Raw genomic sequence first — 16,742 nt, 5'->3', positions numbered from 1 at the left:
AAACTTTCGCAGCACATCTTGTTTTGAAAGTCCCTTGTGCTGGAGGACTCTAAACTTTCGCAGCACCCTTGATTTGTACTCTAGTGTTAAAGGGCTACGGGCCTTTGTAACATAGGTCCCTCGTGCTGGAGGACTCTAAACTTTCACAGCACATCTTGCCTTGAAAGTCCCATGTGCTAGAGGACTCTAAACTTTTGTAGCACCCTTGTTTGAGATGCCTCTCTTGCTTCGTCTTGTTTTGCCACGGACGGTTTACCGCGTGGATACGTTTTCCGGAATGTTATTACACTACAAGAAATTGCATTTTTCGCAACGCAACAAAATATGTTGCTAAAAGGAAAAATTCGTTGGCAAAGAGTTTTGCCGACACACAAAGCTACGTTGGCAACCCGTAGGCAAAAGTGAGTTGGCAAAAGTTTTTGCCGACGAAATTATCATTGCGTTGGTAAAAGTTATACCTTTAGCGACGAACATAGTCGTCGCTAAAAGCCTCCATCCATCGTCGGTAATTTACCTTGCGTTGGTAAAAGTCATTCAAATATGATGATTGTGTGGCACTTTTCGCGACACAAATTTGCATGGGCAAAAAATATACTTTTAGCAACAACATATGCATCGGCAAAAGTAAACTTTTGGCGACACATTTACGTCGGTAAATGTTGCCATTTGCCGACGATTTGTTTGTCGCTAAAGCTTTACTTTTGGCAACGACAAATTAGCATTGGCAAAAAATACACTTCTACCAACACAATATGAGTGGGGAAAAGTATCTTTTAGCGACACATTTACGTCGGTAAATGTTGCCATTTGCCAACGATTTGGTTGTCGATAAAGCTTTAGTTTTGGCAACGACAAATTGGCATTGGCAAAAAATACACTTTTAGCAACACAATATGAGTAGGCAAAAATAAACTTTTGGCTACACATTTACCGACAAGTTATTTGTCGAGAAAGATTTATTTTTTTAACAACGACAAATTTACAACGGCAAAAATAATTCAAACTCATTTATAATTTTTTAAAAGATTTACAGCTTTACAAGAGGCATCCCTCAGGCACCACTATAACAAACTAATAACATTGATATGAAATCACACAAAATACCCCCTCCATACCCTTCCATCCAAAACACCAGCAGTTGCCCGAAATTACACCTAATGACAACCCCCATTAATGAAAACCTGATCTATTACAGATTGGACAAAAAGTCCTACACCCTTCCAAACATCAACAACACCGCAGCACCTCATCGTAACAATCACCATCACAGCAGCATCACCACAGCATCTCAGCAACAACAGCAACATCACAGCAGCACCAGAAGAATAGCAGATTAGTATAGCAGATCAGCAAACTGATGCAACACAGATCATCACCAGTTCAGAAAACCATTTCAACTCAACAACCCAAACAAAATCATATAACCAAATCAGAATTGACGCAGCAATTAACCTTATTTTCCAGAACAGTCAGAAAACAAATCAAACAAAACCAGCAACAAAACTATACAAAATGCTCAGAAATCAGTTTACCATGTTTGTCATCGATCAATTGTTCAAACAGCCCTCAAAACTATACAATTCTTAGTAACTTTTAAGCCATCAGGTTAACAGAAGTCAAGTAAAAATTCAAACTAATTCCCTGGCTGTCATGTTTACACTAGGAGAGTAAATTATATAAAAACACTCAATTCAAGTACACCACAATGTTTACCAAGCTAACCTTATACCAATGCACTGGAAACAGTAAAAGTAACTAAGCATTGGGATTGTCCATACACCACAATGTTCACTGATGGCTCTCTTCATTGCTTTAGAATGTGACCAGGTTTTCAAAGTAGTCAGTCAATCCAGTGTTACATATGAGTGACAAGCAGCAGCAGCAGATTCCACTTTTGACTGACCAATATATGCTTCAGTATGGATAATCTGCAGTATAGTAATACAAGTTAGCTGATGAAGAATTACAAATTTGATTCTCTCCCTGGAAGCACTTATAGCAATATCATCATCATCTCCATCAAAGAAGATTTACAAATATCAGAATACAATTGAGAGTCCTACCTGCCTGTGCAGATTGTTAAGCTGAACTACATCATGATCGACAATACCTAAGCGACCTAGAAAGGTTTAAAAACAACAAAATAGTTAATTTCCGAAACAAAAAGTCCTAATGTAAGATTATATATTATGATTCCATTGAAGCACCCATCCATTTAGAGTGATGTTCAAACCACTTTTGATTATTACAAAGCAAGCTTTTTTTCTTTTTTTCTTTTGGTCTGGTACAGATGAAGACAAGCTATCAACAACAAATCTCTATCAAGATCAAGACAGAAAACGTCTGAATCGGTCATAACAATAGACATTTGATTCCTAACAACAACCAAAAATGCAAAGACTTATTGGGATCGCACAAAATATGCATCAATCAAATACCAAAAGAAAAGTCATGTAAATATAATATAATTGTCATTTGTGAATTCTCAATACAGATTGGTGTCGTAAACAATAAGTGGGGGAGAAGAAATTTGACGGTGAAGGAAATGGACAAGGTATAAAGCTTGTTGAAAAACAAGAATGCTGCACCTTTTTGAGTTGAGAATCATGATCTGATCCCTGGTTTTTCTATTTGTCAGTGAGGAGATGGCCAAAGAAACATCAGACAACATCTTCTGAATTGTATCAGAAAGTACTGCTGCAACACTAAAGGAGCAACTGCCTGGACTTGATGTTGCAAGGACAGAGTTTCGTTATTTGTCAACTCCGTCAACCACTGATTCAGGTGTTGTTTTCTGCGCAAAGCCATTAGTTTTTTTTTTTTAACCAAATTTTAATTCCACTTTTTGTTTCCAATATTTACATGGTATCAAAGCCATATCACTACTAAGAAGCAGCCTATCAGTTCTTGTATTCCTGTCAAGTAAAAAAAATCTCCTATGGTTTCCTAGTGCTGTCTTGTGAATTTTCTAGTCTCCAATGGTTCAATAGCTACATGTTGAATATTGTTATAATTTAGCAATAAAAAGAGACAAAATGCTATATATTAGCAATGTTGCTCCAATGATGACTTTGCTCCCTCCATTTATTCTCCCATTTCAACTATCATTTCAAAATAACAAGTACATGCTACTTAATCAAACTTTATTAACTTAATTTAGAGTTACATACTGCAAAATAAAATAACATAAGACATAATCATGGAAGAGGAAGAACATAATAATCTGAGTTGCTTGATCATGCCAAAATTTTTGTGCCTGATCGTTCATTTAAAGGTATCTCAAGTCAGCTCTTGTGAAATGGATCCTGCGCTCTAACCATGATCACTTAAAATTGAAAGCATTTAATGATACAAATTGGGTTGGTTCAATCGATGATAGACAAAATGCAAACATATGTGTGTATAAGAAGAGAACATGTGCCTACTGTTGGTGTCTCTCATTAGCCTTTTCCTGTATTTCTCTCTCTTTTCTCTCTCTCTCTCTCTCTCTCTCTCTCTCTCTCTCTCTCTCTCTCTCTCTTCTTGTCTTCATCTTTTACCCTAAATTTAATTGTCACCAATTTTATATGAAAATTTGTCTCAACAACACAATTCAAATTGTTATAAAATCTAAACATGACAAAGAAATTGGTAAGATTGTGAAGAAAGCCCACCTTCCAGCACCAAGTGCCCCCTCAAAAACATAAAGTTTCTCACTCATAGCTGTTTGAAAAACACAATAGTTTGTCTTAGAGATGAAATAGAAAATTTAAAAGTAGTGATCAAAAAACTGAATCCTCATGCAAGTGTTGCAGAGTAGTGACATTAGTAGATTGTACCAGAGAGAATAGGGCGTGCCCTTGTAATGGCATCCAACTGTCCTGATGAAATAATCTGCGTATTATAGAAATATCAGCTTCAGCCAGTTATAAAATAGCAAAACAAAAGCAAAATGATCCTCTACTTATGTGAGGAAGAAATAGGATATGAGATATATAATCTTACCATTATTTTGCCATTCAAAACCTCTGGCATTGACACAGATTCCAGTGAACACTGCTTCCATATAAAGAATACATCTAATTAAACATACTGACATATGCATAGCTCAGCTCCCATTCCTAATGCAATATTGAACCTGCTGCCATGTCATGATCCTTGCTCCATTTAGCAGCAACTAAAAGTGATAACTCAGAGCCCACCCAGCAACAGGGCAGCCTTCTTATAAGCCCAGAGAACTCGAGGCCAATCCACAGCAATAGACAACAATATCACCAACCTCAAGGCCACACTCCAAAACAGCATGTCAATTTAGTTTCAGTTAGGTAAAACAACATGTAAATCCAAATCTGTTAGAAGAAAAATTACAAACAGCATGTCAATTTAATGTCAAGGGATGATCCCCATTGATGAGGCTTACCTCCTTCTGCAGCTTAATTGACAAAATCTCTGATTTTGCCCCAAGCTCAGAGAATACCTTTCCAAGAGCATCTCCTTCACAAGTGCCAAGAAGTTTGACTGCCTTCCCAAAATCTGACAGGGATTGCCCCAATTCTGTGGAAACACAATAAAAAATTAGGAATGAATTTTATTTGATTTTATTCAAATATTAGAACAAACAAAGAAGAAAGCGAAATAAATGAAGATAATCCACAAAATATGATTTAAAGTAAGTTTGAAAAACTGGCACACCACAGAACCAAAAAAAATAAAGTCCTTAAATACCTCTGTGTCTCTTTACTAGGCGATATACATGCTTCTGAGCTTGAGCTAAGTGATCTTCAAGCTCAAAGATATAATGTTTCAGTTTCTCATATTCAGGATTCGATTCTTCAACTGGTTTTTCCTTTCCAAGTACAACAGCACTTACTTTAGATTGTACATCCTGTCAAAAATCATAGAGAAGTCATATGGCAGATCATTCATCTTTTCAAATGGACATCATTCCCATTTCAGTGCCCCTTGCAATCCCAATTGGGAGCCAATGCAGTCACTTCACAGAGAAAAGATGACTGACTCAAATAACTGATGAGCTCTCTAATAGCAGAATTGTGCCCTTCGATTTATAAGATTGGTGCAAGGACTGGGGGACACTTTTTTTAAAGTGAACAAAATTCTTAATCAGTTCAATTTGACATATTAATAATAGGACTCTTGAACTATTGAGTGAGAAAGGTAATTTCAAGATCCACAGCATAGTTAGACTCTTCATCCCATGTACTATATCGCTATTCCACATATCACTGCTCATTATCATGTACATAGCATATCAAACACATAACTAAGCATCTTCTGGGGGAAAATAAAAAACATCATGACCACTAACAGAGTTGGTCTATTTATGGAAACCTTATTGATTGCAGGTTCATCGCTTCCCAGTCCCAACAAATTGTACAGCAGGGCAGAAAGAGAATGTCCAAAATTCTCCAATGTTTTGTGAAATCATTTTAACATTAGATTATGGAATATTATTATTGGCCCACTAATCATTCGAACATTAGATCATCGAATAGTAGTTATTCACACACTATCATCATTCAATAACAAGGATGTGTTTACTTTTTAACCTCAAGTTACCTTGAAGATTTGCATCAAATCAGCTGGCTTCTTCTTAAAAATACCAGTCTCTTGAGATCTGTCCCTTTCCATTGTCTGCAAAATAAGGCAAGAAAATGACATCAGATTGATGACAGTGAAGAAAATGACATACTGACACTGCTTCCATATCAAGAAGACTAAGAAACTGCAGCTTAGGGAGTGATGCAAGAGGATCAATCTCAACCAAATTCGTTAGTTGATTGTTAGTGAGAACCAAAGTATGCAACTTGGGCAAGAACTCTGCAAATCCACAAAACAGAACATATTTGAATGATTGTAATTGCATAAGCATGTCACCTGCTTTGAGTGTATGACAATTTTGTCAAACTCCCTCTTCTCAGCAAACGCAGTAACAACTTTTGGAGTCACTCTTGCTTTAATGTAAATTTTCAGTGCAAGGTCATTATCCATTGTCTGCAATAGAAACAGGATTCATTACATCAGAAATTCCAATAGAACAGATCTGATAAATAATATAGAACAAGCAACTTTGGGAAATTATTTTCAATTCAGGTAAATTTTTGTAAGTATAGTTTAAACAATGAGTAAATTTGAAACAGAAAGATTAAAAATAAAGGATTACAGAAAAGTTTTGTATAAGAACTATAGCACAATAAACATCATGGGTGTCCTCGAATCCTCCAAATCAAACCTTCACAAGATCTCCAAGCTCCTCGCTACATTCAAGTTTGTCCTCTGCCAACCAATTCTCCAAAAGATTCTTTTTGTTCTGATTTACAAAAAGACGAGATAGTTCCAATGACTCAAAAGCATTGAGCTTTCCCCTAGTTAAAAGAGTTCCAAAGTACTGCAGCAAAGGAGGTGTTTGCCCAGCTTGCACTGGAACACTCTGCAAAGCATAAAGAGTAAATGAGGGCCTTGACATTTACACCTTCTGAAGACAAATGGTTAGGGCTGATATCATGTTAATAAAACCTGAAATTTAGCAACAGTGTCAGAAGTGCGCAGAATTCCCTGCGGTGACTCTGCAGCAAGTTCCGCAGCCTCCTTATACTTCCTCCTCCCAACCAACCCATCAATTCCCAGAACACCACTATCAGAGCATCTTTGACATGCTGTCGTAGGAGGTGGAGTTGGAAATAGGCACCGATAACATGGACCTCCATTGTAATTGTAAACTGTAAGCTACACAAATGATTTAAGGATGCAGTTGCAGTAAGAATTTGAACAATATAAAACAAGAAATTCCACAAAGCTAACTTTGAAAAGGACAAGCAGCATATTTTGACTTTTTTGTGTGCTTTTACCTGAAGGTCTCATTACAACTTCTAAATCACATATTACCACCTGCAGTTTCAGGTCCTTAGAAATAAAACCAACCCCAAGTTTAACCAATGACTGCCGTAAGCTGACTCTGATTTCACCAACAGATACAGATTCAACAGCACCATGTGAATTGTCAAAGTCATAATAACGTGAACAAACATAATCCTATAGATGCACTCTGTCATCAGATAAAATATTCCATTGACTCTTTTCTTATACAAGTATGATGTTTAATAAAACTCAAGCAAAAGCCAAATAGTTATATCTCCAACTAATTATATCCTTTTAAAACCAAAATTGCTTTCAGCCTTGGTAAAGGGAACCTTTATAAATAAAAAATCAAAAACCAAGAATAATATGAAAGGAAAAAACAAAAAATAGGTTGACATAGATGGAAAGCTTGTACAATAAAAATTATAAAATAAAAACTCACTGCTACCAACAAGAACAGAGGTATCAAAATATTCTCAGTCATCGTTCATACCATTTTAAAAGCCATCCAAAGAGAATCATTGCCAAGACATAAACTCAACTCAACAAGCCTTTGTCCCAATTACTTGGGGCCAGCTGCATGGATCCATTTCCTCCAGTTGATTCCCAAATTAATTATAGAGACATGATAGCCAAAAAATGAATAAAGAATACAGCTTCAAAAGTGTTATGATGAGAAAGAATTCACAGAGAACAGTTAGACAGTCATTTTTTATTGGATGTATGACTTTCCAATATAAGCACAATGAAAATCATGGCCTATAATTCTTCCTAAAATATTAGAGAGACATGATAGCCAAAAAATGCAATAATAATGTGAAGACCACATAAATCTTCCTAAAATATGCACCATGAAATTTCCTAAAGATTAGCCCCATATTAGTAGAATGTAATATGTATCCATCAAGAAATTAATATCAACGTGATCTCAGAGCAGGATTTTATCGAAGCATCAAAGTGCGTCCACCATTAAAAAAAGAAAGCAGAAGAATGTTTGTGAGTGCATGTCGTACTTGTAATCCATTATTCTGACAACTGGTGGAGCACTAAGAAAATCAAAAAACGGTGAAGGAGATCCTCAGCCATGGAAGTAAAAAATGCTTAGCATCTTAACAGAGATGTAACCAAATTAATATCAAATGCATTTCAATATCCCAAATTTTATTCAAATATCCAACAAAACTAAACATAAGAATCCTAAAATGCGTCTAACTATATCCAACAATCCAAAACATAATAATTCCCAAAAGTATATAAACATTCAACAGAAAAACCTATAAAACGAAACAAAGAAAAATTAAATGAATGCCAACGTGCAAAACGATATATATCACTACTGAACCACGAACATCCATCACCAACCTGTGAACAAAAGGATAAAAACATGAGTATTTTATTAATGCATTAACTTCAACAATAATATACAAATATAGCTAAAATTAATCAAAAAATTGTTGTGAAGCTTTCATATATATCAAGCTATTGTATACAAAGGTTGTAATGCTAGGATTGTAATACAAAGTTTATATAATTTTATATTGTTGACACATGTTAGGATTGGTTAAATAAAGTAAATCAATTTAATGAGGTGTCAAATTTACCTCTATTTCAACCAAGAGAAGTTTTATCCTCCCTTACACCCGATGCATCCTCACCAGCATTGTTGCTTGGAACTAACCCCCGAATGTTTGCTAGATCTATGCCATTTTTTGCTGCCAACATTTGAATGATAGTTTGCATTGTACTCATGCTTTGAGCCTGGTCAACTAACTGCTTTCCTTGGTCAGCTAATTGTTGTCGCTGGTCAACTAACTGCTGTTGAAGAACAATCACCTCGGAGTTAGGAGCCTCAAAATGTGTAGAAGATGAAGTACTGTCCTTGCGGATCCCGTATCCCTTCAAGAAGACCGACCTCTTCCCAAGTACTTCTCTAGAAATCTGCTCCTCAGACAATGGATGTGTGACACTAGGTTGAGATTGCTCAGCGATCTTTGAAACCATAGTGGCCTATGAATGAAACATAAATAAGCTTAAAACATAATATCAAAATGCAAACATTTATTATTGAAATTGAAATAGTTATGGTTACATGATGTTCCTCAGCTGTGTTATTTATCCACACTCCCCCATGTCGGTGACGTTTGTGGGTGTCCTCGAATAGTTTCGTAATAGTCGGTTTGCTTCCTTGTACCTTTCATTTCATTAGATTTTCTAGTCAATCAAAAAATTATATATTTATAATTTAGTATGTTCAAATTTGTAAATCTACACTTACAATGATAGATGCTCGCGATGCAAATGATCTCGAGCCACTCGTATGATTATACTTCACACAACCTCTCGCTTTCATCGCATTCTCTGACTTTACCTACAAATTAAAAAAAATATTAGGTATTAATATACAGGAAGATGTTACTTTAGTAAATATTTTTATAAATACCTTCCAATCATCAGTTTCCCACAAATTGTCAATCATCCATTCCCAATCATCCTTTGTACAAGGATATAGTATCTGACTTTTGAGGTCAGATACATTGTTTTCTTTAAGGGATTTGTAGTGTGTGTGTAATCTACTTTTCCATTCACTGTACAAAGTTTGGCACTTATGATCAATAATACATCTCACATCCACATCATTATTGTAGTCCCCAAAGTCAAAAGTTTGCTGCAATTGGAAATAATAAAATTCAATATATTTTATATATCATTGCGATTAACATAAATAACATGTTAAATATATAACACATATATTTCAAATTACCCCAACTCTTGTAACAATGGACTCTCTTAACCCAAAGGCAATTTCTAGCCATCCATCATTTCGAACTGGGGCATGAACTCGAATTTGTTGACCAAGAGCAGCTGCTAGCGGTGTGGCGTATTCCCCTTCTATTGCTTTGGTCAAACGGTTAAGTGTAACGGGTATTCGATCACCACGTTCCTTTCTAATCTTCTCAACATTCTTTCCTCGGGTCGGTCCTCGTACACGTTTCTTGCCCAAAACTGGAATTGATGCTATTATGACCAAAATTTTATTCAATTTAGTCGACATAAAACATGAATGCACTAAATAAATATTGAGACAAGAAATTATCATTTCATTTAAGTGGTCATTTATTTCTCACCTCCACTGTTAGTCACAATACATGGACTTGAAAGGTGGTTAGGTTGAGTGGCGGAGGTAGGGAGCTGATCGGGCCTAGTATGTAAGGCGGGAAGATGGATAGGTTGGGTCGAGACCTCAGGTGTGCTCTCTAAATGATTAACTTGTGCAGTTACAGGTCGTCTCGGAAGAGTAAGTGTATCTTCATCAACAGTAGTTCTCTTTTCCCTAGGTATTTGTGAAGCTATTAGGCGAGCTGCACACCTATTTGTTTTCCTACCGGGACCCATATGAATATCCTGACATAATATAAAAAAGAATTGTTAGTACAGTTTCAATAATTTAAGGTTGTTTAATAAAAAATAAATTTGAAATAACTAAACATACCACAAGTAATATAACAAGTGAAAAAAATAGAGAAATTACTTTTTAAACACACATTTATTACCTTAATCACTTGAGAATCAAAAGGCTCGCCATTATCACTTGAAGAACTCAGTCCTTCATCATCATCAAGTGGTTGATAGTCCTCGTCATTATCAGTTTCGCCCACCTTTCTCTTTCCCACCCTACAACTTTCACTATTGTCCTTTTCAATAGAACCAAACATTGAATTCTTGAGGGACTTTATCCCTAGAGCATCAAATCTGATTTTATTTTTCTGGATTGTTTTTTTCCTATCCTTCTCATATTTCGTCATCTTCTGGACTAAGCCGCCGGGCTTAAGAAATGATTTACCGTTTCTGGACATCTTTGTAACTGTACATATGGCATATAATTAAATGAAATGAAATAGAGAAACAATGCTATGAAATTTGAAAAACAATGCCATGCAATGTAAACCAAGCAATTTATTATTAAATTATAACACTTGTCCATATAATTAAAAATTAAACACTACATATCATAATCTATATCAAGATCTATATCAAACACTACATATCATAATCTATATCAAGATCTATATCAGGATCTACATCAACATCAGGTTGTCTATGCAGTTCATCATCTTCATCATCATTATACTCTATGATTGTGTCGTCCTCGTCATCATTGTGAACTAAATTCTCTGCCATTAGTTGATCATTGAAAATGATCTCAGGATCCATATCACCCCTGCTGTATTGAACATCATTATCTTCGATCACTACCCCAACACCATCAGTGGTTTCATCCTGTTGAAAAGCATCATTAGAGACATCATCCCGCTCTGGTATATCCCATACTCCCCGATGCTTAACACGTTCAACGACTCTCCAATTTTTGCCTTTGCTGGTATCATTGACATAGAATACTTGTCTTACTTGACTAGGTAGAACAAATTGGTCATCTTTATACCAAAGTCTTGTAACATCAATACTTGTGACATGTTCATCGGAGTATATTCTATTCTTGTGACCGGTGTCATACCATTCACATTGGAACAAAACCACTGTACCCCCATGCAAGTATTTCAATTCCCATATTTTGCACAAGTAGCCGTAAAAATTAATTTGGTTCCCATTATGGTCCCCTTCTACGACCAACCCACTATTTTGGCAGGTACGACGATTTTCACGGTTTCTAGTATGGAATCGAATTCCATTGTAGATGCACCTAGAATAAAAGTCAATTACCGATCCAGGCCCATTTGCTAATGACCACAATTCGTCAGTTGCTTCAGGTGACCCTTTCGTTCGCAAATCATTCATCTACATAAAACACCATATGACAAGTGTACTAAGTTAATGTGAATTGAAAGTTTCAACAATTGTATTCAGTTATTTTCTTTAGTATATCTTACACGATTTTTGAACCATTTTGGAAATTCTTCCCGTTGTACCCGACTTATGTCACGTCCTTGTACATTATGTAAAATATTCTTCTGCTCCCTACCCAAGGAAATGTGATATACGTAATTAACTTTGAGAGTTCGAAACAAAATGGAACGATTATGCATAAACGTAATTAAACTTAAATACATACTCAATATATGGCTCCACCTCAGAGCTATTGTACAACACAAACCAGTGAGCCATTTCTCGTTCATTTTGCGAAGGGTCAAGAGCCCTTGTGATAGGTGAGAATAGACGAGCATTTTGGGTAAAGACCTCCATCCCGGGACCACGTTCACCACCATCATCATTTCGTTCAGGTTTATCAATCCCTTTTAAGTACATTGAACAAAAAGTAAGACACTCTTTGACAATGTAAGCCTCAGCGATAGAACCTTCTGGACGTGCTCTATTACTGACATACCCTTTCAAAGTCCCGAGAAACCTTCAACAAAAATTGACAATGAAAATTATGCTTCTTGATGCAAGAAAATTACTTCTTAAACATTAGTCTTTTATGGGTGGATTTTTGTACAATAGTTTAGTTATAACAAATTAATAAATAGCCATATGTTCATAATGATTACCTTTCAATCGGGTACATCCATCGATATTGCACCGGTCCAGCAAACATGGCCTCACGGGGCAAGTGAACAGCCAAATGGACCATCACATCAAAGAAAGCTGGAGGAAAAATTTTCTCCAACTTGCAAAGTATGAGCACAATTCGTTCTTCCATTTTTTCCAAATCAGTCTGCCTTAATGTTTTTGAGCACAGTTCTTGGAAGAAGTTGCCCAACTCAAATAGTGTTGTACAGATCTCCTTGTTCACAAAACCACGCATGCCAATTGGTAGAAGTCGCTGAAGCAGGACATGACAATCATGGCTTTTCATGCCTGATAATCTTCCATTTTTAGAAGTCACACATCTTGAGATGTTTGCTGCATAGCCATCTGGATAACTAATCGACTTCAAGAATTCACAAAAACCATCTATTTGTCGAGAATCCAATGTGTAGGCTGCCCGAGGCTTTACAACGGATCCGTTATCTTTCCTCTGTAGATGCAATTCTTGCCTTATGCCCATTTCTTGCAAATCATCACGTGCTTTGTACGTGTCCTTGTTTTTCCCATCTATGGCCAACATCGTCCCGTAAAAGTTTTCACAAATATTCTTCTCAATGTGCATGACATCAAGATTGTGTCGGAGGTTTAATTTCTTCCAATACGGTAGCTCCCACATTATGCTTTTCTTTGTCCAATTCAATTCTTCAGACTCTCGTGGTCTTTTCTTGTTGGTAGGATCCTTTCCAAACTTGACTTCCCGCAATTGATCCAATTGAGCCATTACTTTTTCCACCGGTAAATCCAAGGATTTCTTTCTAAGCTCAGTTAAACCATCAAACTTCTTGTCTTTCCTCCAAAGGTGGTTATCAGGCAAGTAAGCTCGATGACCCACCCACCCAATCTTACTGATCAACCCGCGTGACAATGGATTATCATTACAAGGAGGGCAAGACAAATAACCTTTAGTTCTCCATCCGGATAAGTCACCATATGCAGGGAAGTCATTTATGGTCCACATTACAGCTGCATGCATCCGGAAGGTCTGTTCAGTGGAGGCATCGTAAGTCATCACGCCATTCTCCCATAACTCCTTCAACTCATCAATCAATGGCCTTAGGTAGACATCAATATCAGTCCCTGGTTGATTAGGTCCAGGAATAAGTAAGGACATCATGAAAAATGGGGCCTTCATACATCTCCAAGGTGGGAGGTTATAGGGCATGAGTATGACAGGCCACATGCTATAGGAAGTGCTCATGTTCCCAAAAGGGTTGAACCCATCGGTGGCTAGGCCTAACCTAACATTGCGAGTCTCCTGGGCAAACTCTGGATAATGCAAATCAAATTCCTTCCACTCTTTACAATCAGCCGGATGCCTCCCTACACCATCATCCACACGCTTATCACTATGCCATCTCATGTCTTTTGCCGTCTTCCTAGACATGTACAATCTTCTCAACCTAGGTGTCAATGGGAAGTAACGCAATATCTTGTGAGGGATCTTCTTACCCTTGCTATCATTTACTCTGTACCTAGATGCTTGACATGTGGGACATTTTTCCAAGTGAGCATTCTCCTTCCAGAATAGTACACAATCATGTTTACATGCATCGATGAGCTCGTACCCCAAGCCCAAGTCACGTAGCAACTTCTTGCACTCGTAAATTGACCCTGGCACCACGTGGCCTTCTGGTAAGAATCGCCTTTGTATCTCCAAAACCTTGTCAAAAGACTTATTACTCCACCTATTTTCTACCTTCACATGTAGCATCTGAATAACGAATGATAACAAAGTATCTGAGTTTTTGCAACCTGGGTACAAGCAACATTGGGAAGCATCTAGCAATTTATCAAAATGTCGTACATCCTCTCTTTCTAGAGTATCACCCTCCATAAAATTCCCCCTCTGATAGTCCTCTATCAGTTCATCATATTCATCTTCATCCTCATCATTCTCACCATTGCTTTCATCAAGGTTATTGTGTTCTGGAAGTTCACCGTGTTCTAACCAAGTGGTGTATGATACTATCATCCCACTTATGAGCAAATGAGCCTTCACACTATCATACTCCTGCTTATAAAAGTTACAACAATTGATGCATGGGCACTTAATCTCTCTAGCCTCACCCAAATGAGCCTTTGCAAATTCAATAAATGAGTTCACCCCATCTACATATGGCTGACTGAATCTATCAGAAATTAACATCCAACTCCTGTCCATGTCTGATCATAAGATAGTAGTTAATATCAACAGGACACAACCTTTTATTTTTTATTTTTTATTTTTTATTTATTTATTCTTTAAACATGAAGACAAAGTAGTTAATATAAGTGTAGAGTGACACATCATCGTCAATAAAGGTGCATCTACCTATAGGCTTTTTTAATTTTGTATCAAGGTTTCGACCAACAAATCCTTTAAAGTTCTATTATATTGCATATATTATGTATTAAGTTAAGTGTTTTTTACATTTATCAACAAAAAAACAAGAAAATATATTTTTTTTTAATGTCTATTAAATGGTAAAAGGCAGTTGGCATGGCAATGTACCATTCCAATTCATTCCAATATCTTTCTTAAAGGACATTACCTAATGGGCTCCTACAAATTAAGGGCATAGGGAAGGACTAAGGGTGGCTACAGGCCTAACCTCTATAATATTTGTGGGAGGGGACTACATTTATAATTCCAACCCATATTTTCATACACGAGAACTCAAGCATTTACCACTACACCAATCAATACCCCCTCTTTGATGAAACTTCTATGTTTATCTAAAAGGGATTTTCAGCTCTCCTAAAAAGCCCTACCACAAATTACATCCAGCCACTGCCTCTAAATTTTCTATTAATGAACCAATTTAAAAGTCGGGAACCAAAGTGACACAAACCTCAAACTATAGGGAGCGTTAGTATAATTCGCCCAAGATAAAAAGATCAAAAATAAAAAGTGCACTTTTGTAGTACACCCAAACACTCTCTTAGCTTAAAAAACCATCTAAAACCCAACTTAAAAAACTAAACTATTTAAACTTTTTTTGAGCTGAAAAGGAAAATAAGCTGAAAACAAAATAAGTGGAACCAAACACCCTACAATTTTAGGTACAACTACTAACGCATGTGTTTTCAAAATTTAAACAAAATAAGTTGCAAATAAGTGGAAACCAAACAGCCTTTTTATATACAACTACTAAAGCATGTGTTCTCAAATTTTAAATTAAGTTGGTTGCAAATTTTAACTACTAAAGCATGTGCTTTCAATTACTACATTGTATTTATGCTTTTATATTCACATTCAAACACGTAAAAAATCAGAAGTTGGCCCTTAAGCTTTATGGTATAATATCTTACTGCATCCTCTATTTCTAACATTACATTGTCTCCAGAGTGTTCTTATACTGGATGCAATAGACCATTTCCTTTGTGAGACAGAATTTCAACTCCTGAATAGGTGCTTCAGTGAGCAAGGCTACATGAAAGAGAATCCCAGTAAGCTTCAGCATGGAAGTGGGTTAGTTAAGGTATGACAAATAAGCCACCTCTATGCCCTGGGGGCAAGGATGAAATGTCAACACTCATAGTAGGGGCACTAACAGGCTCAGAATTGGTGACTTGTATTGGGTTTAAGATGGAACAGATTTTAAAGCCTCTCTTATTCATATGCACCAGTAGAAGTGTTCTTATTTTATTACCTTACATAAATAGTCACTGTGGGCTCTTATTAATATTTGAAGTAAGAGGCCCACTGAGAAGATGAATAAATTCCTGGTGAATGGGCACAGGCATCCTCTCATACAGAGGCAAATCCATGTTCTAACCTAAACGTTTGATGTGGATTCAGGTTAGGTGTTCATTAAAATTTCATATCCTTTTAGTTTTGCATTTCAAAATGATATTGTACTGAACAACCCGTAAAGGCCCCATCTTCCCCAACTCAAGCATGGAATTTGTTTGGAAAAAGCATCCTTCAGAGAACCCCAAAATCAAAATAATAGAAGAAGTGAAAATAGACAAACATAGATTCATTTAAGAAATTGATAGAGAGAAGTAGGGGCATTGAGATACAAATCAAAAGGTAACAAACCTGTAATGGGAGACTGAAGCACCGATCTCGCACGGCAGCAGCAAACGACACAAACCCTACGATCAAGAGTGAAATCGTGAGGGAGAGAACTACGAATTCTGAGATAAGGATTGAACGAGTGAAATCGTGGTGATTGATTTGGGGAGATTTGATGAGGGAAAAAAAAAAGGAGGGAATTTTAAGAGGGAAGTGTCACCGATCCCTGATCTTTACCTGCTCTACCCCCAAAAAAATAAATAAAATAATATAAAATAAATTATTCAAAATAATTTTTAGATTTGTTTTTTTTAAAAAAAATTAAAAATAATTTCAGAGCAAT

At 36.4% G+C, this 16,742-nt stretch overlaps 2 protein-coding genes and 1 long non-coding RNA gene across 5 annotated transcripts; all 3 read right to left on the bottom strand.

Annotated features, from left to right (window-relative positions):
- Positions 1-994: 994 nt before the first annotated feature.
- LOC114265399 (uncharacterized) lies at positions 995-5,355 on the bottom strand. 3 transcript variants are annotated; one of them, XR_014331992.1, is made up of 9 exons: positions 4,705-5,355; positions 4,400-4,533; positions 3,985-4,270; positions 3,819-3,873; positions 3,654-3,702; positions 2,589-2,794; positions 2,064-2,119; positions 1,723-1,928; positions 995-1,354 (listed from the first exon to the last, which is right to left on the bottom strand). It is a non-coding gene; the product is annotated as an uncharacterized LOC114265399 (long non-coding RNA). The 3 variants fall into 3 exon arrangements; XR_014331993.1 differs by having other exon boundaries at positions 1,779-1,928; XR_014331994.1 differs by lacking the exon at positions 2,589-2,794.
- An 82-nt stretch (positions 5,356-5,437) lies between these two features.
- LOC145793181 (uncharacterized) lies at positions 5,438-10,742 on the bottom strand. The gene is made up of 13 exons (XM_082875933.1): positions 10,407-10,742; positions 9,981-10,257; positions 9,617-9,870; positions 9,296-9,520; positions 9,131-9,223; positions 8,945-9,046; positions 8,494-8,862; positions 6,883-7,029; positions 6,514-6,723; positions 6,230-6,427; positions 5,875-5,991; positions 5,557-5,631; positions 5,438-5,461 (listed from the first exon to the last, which is right to left on the bottom strand). The coding sequence occupies exons 1-13, from the start codon at positions 10,707-10,709 to the stop codon at positions 5,438-5,440; spliced, it is 2,394 nt and encodes a 797-aa protein (XP_082732059.1). The 5' UTR covers positions 10,710-10,742.
- A 1,057-nt stretch (positions 10,743-11,799) lies between these two features.
- Positions 11,800-13,573, bottom strand: LOC145792236 (uncharacterized). Its single transcript, XM_082873026.1, has 2 exons — positions 12,360-13,573; positions 11,800-12,217 (listed from the first exon to the last, which is right to left on the bottom strand). The coding sequence occupies exons 1-2, from the start codon at positions 13,559-13,561 to the stop codon at positions 11,890-11,892; spliced, it is 1,530 nt and encodes a 509-aa protein (XP_082729152.1). The 5' UTR covers positions 13,562-13,573; the 3' UTR covers positions 11,800-11,889.
- Positions 13,574-16,742: the final 3,169 nt, after the last annotated feature.

The sequence above is a fragment of the Camellia sinensis genome, chromosome 6 (assembly GCF_055761805.1).
Source record: "Camellia sinensis isolate YWXY chromosome 6, ASM5576180v1, whole genome shotgun sequence".
NCBI classification, from domain to species: Eukaryota; Viridiplantae; Streptophyta; class Magnoliopsida; order Ericales; family Theaceae; genus Camellia; species Camellia sinensis.
This window is presented reverse-complemented; position numbering and strand designations above follow the sequence as displayed.

Excerpts from the sequence above, each read along its gene's own strand:
- LOC145793181 (XM_082875933.1), bottom strand. The coding sequence starts at position 10,709 with ATGTCCAGAAACGGTAAATCATTTCTTAAGCCCGGCGGCTTAGTCCAG. Across the intron at positions 9,871-9,980 it reads TATTGTGACTAACAGTGGAG|CATCAATTCCAGTTTTGGGC; the intron begins GTGAGAAATAAA and ends TGGTCATAATAG. Across the intron at positions 9,047-9,130 it reads CATCGCGAGCATCTATCATT|GTACAAGGAAGCAAACCGAC; the intron begins GTAAGTGTAGAT and ends ATGAAATGAAAG.
- LOC145792236 (XM_082873026.1), bottom strand. The coding sequence starts at position 13,561 with ATGCCCTATAACCTCCCACCTTGGAGATGTATGAAGGCCCCATTTTTC. Across the intron at positions 12,218-12,359 it reads TGGATGTACCCGATTGAAAG|GTTTCTCGGGACTTTGAAAG; the intron begins GTAATCATTATG and ends TTTTTGTTGAAG.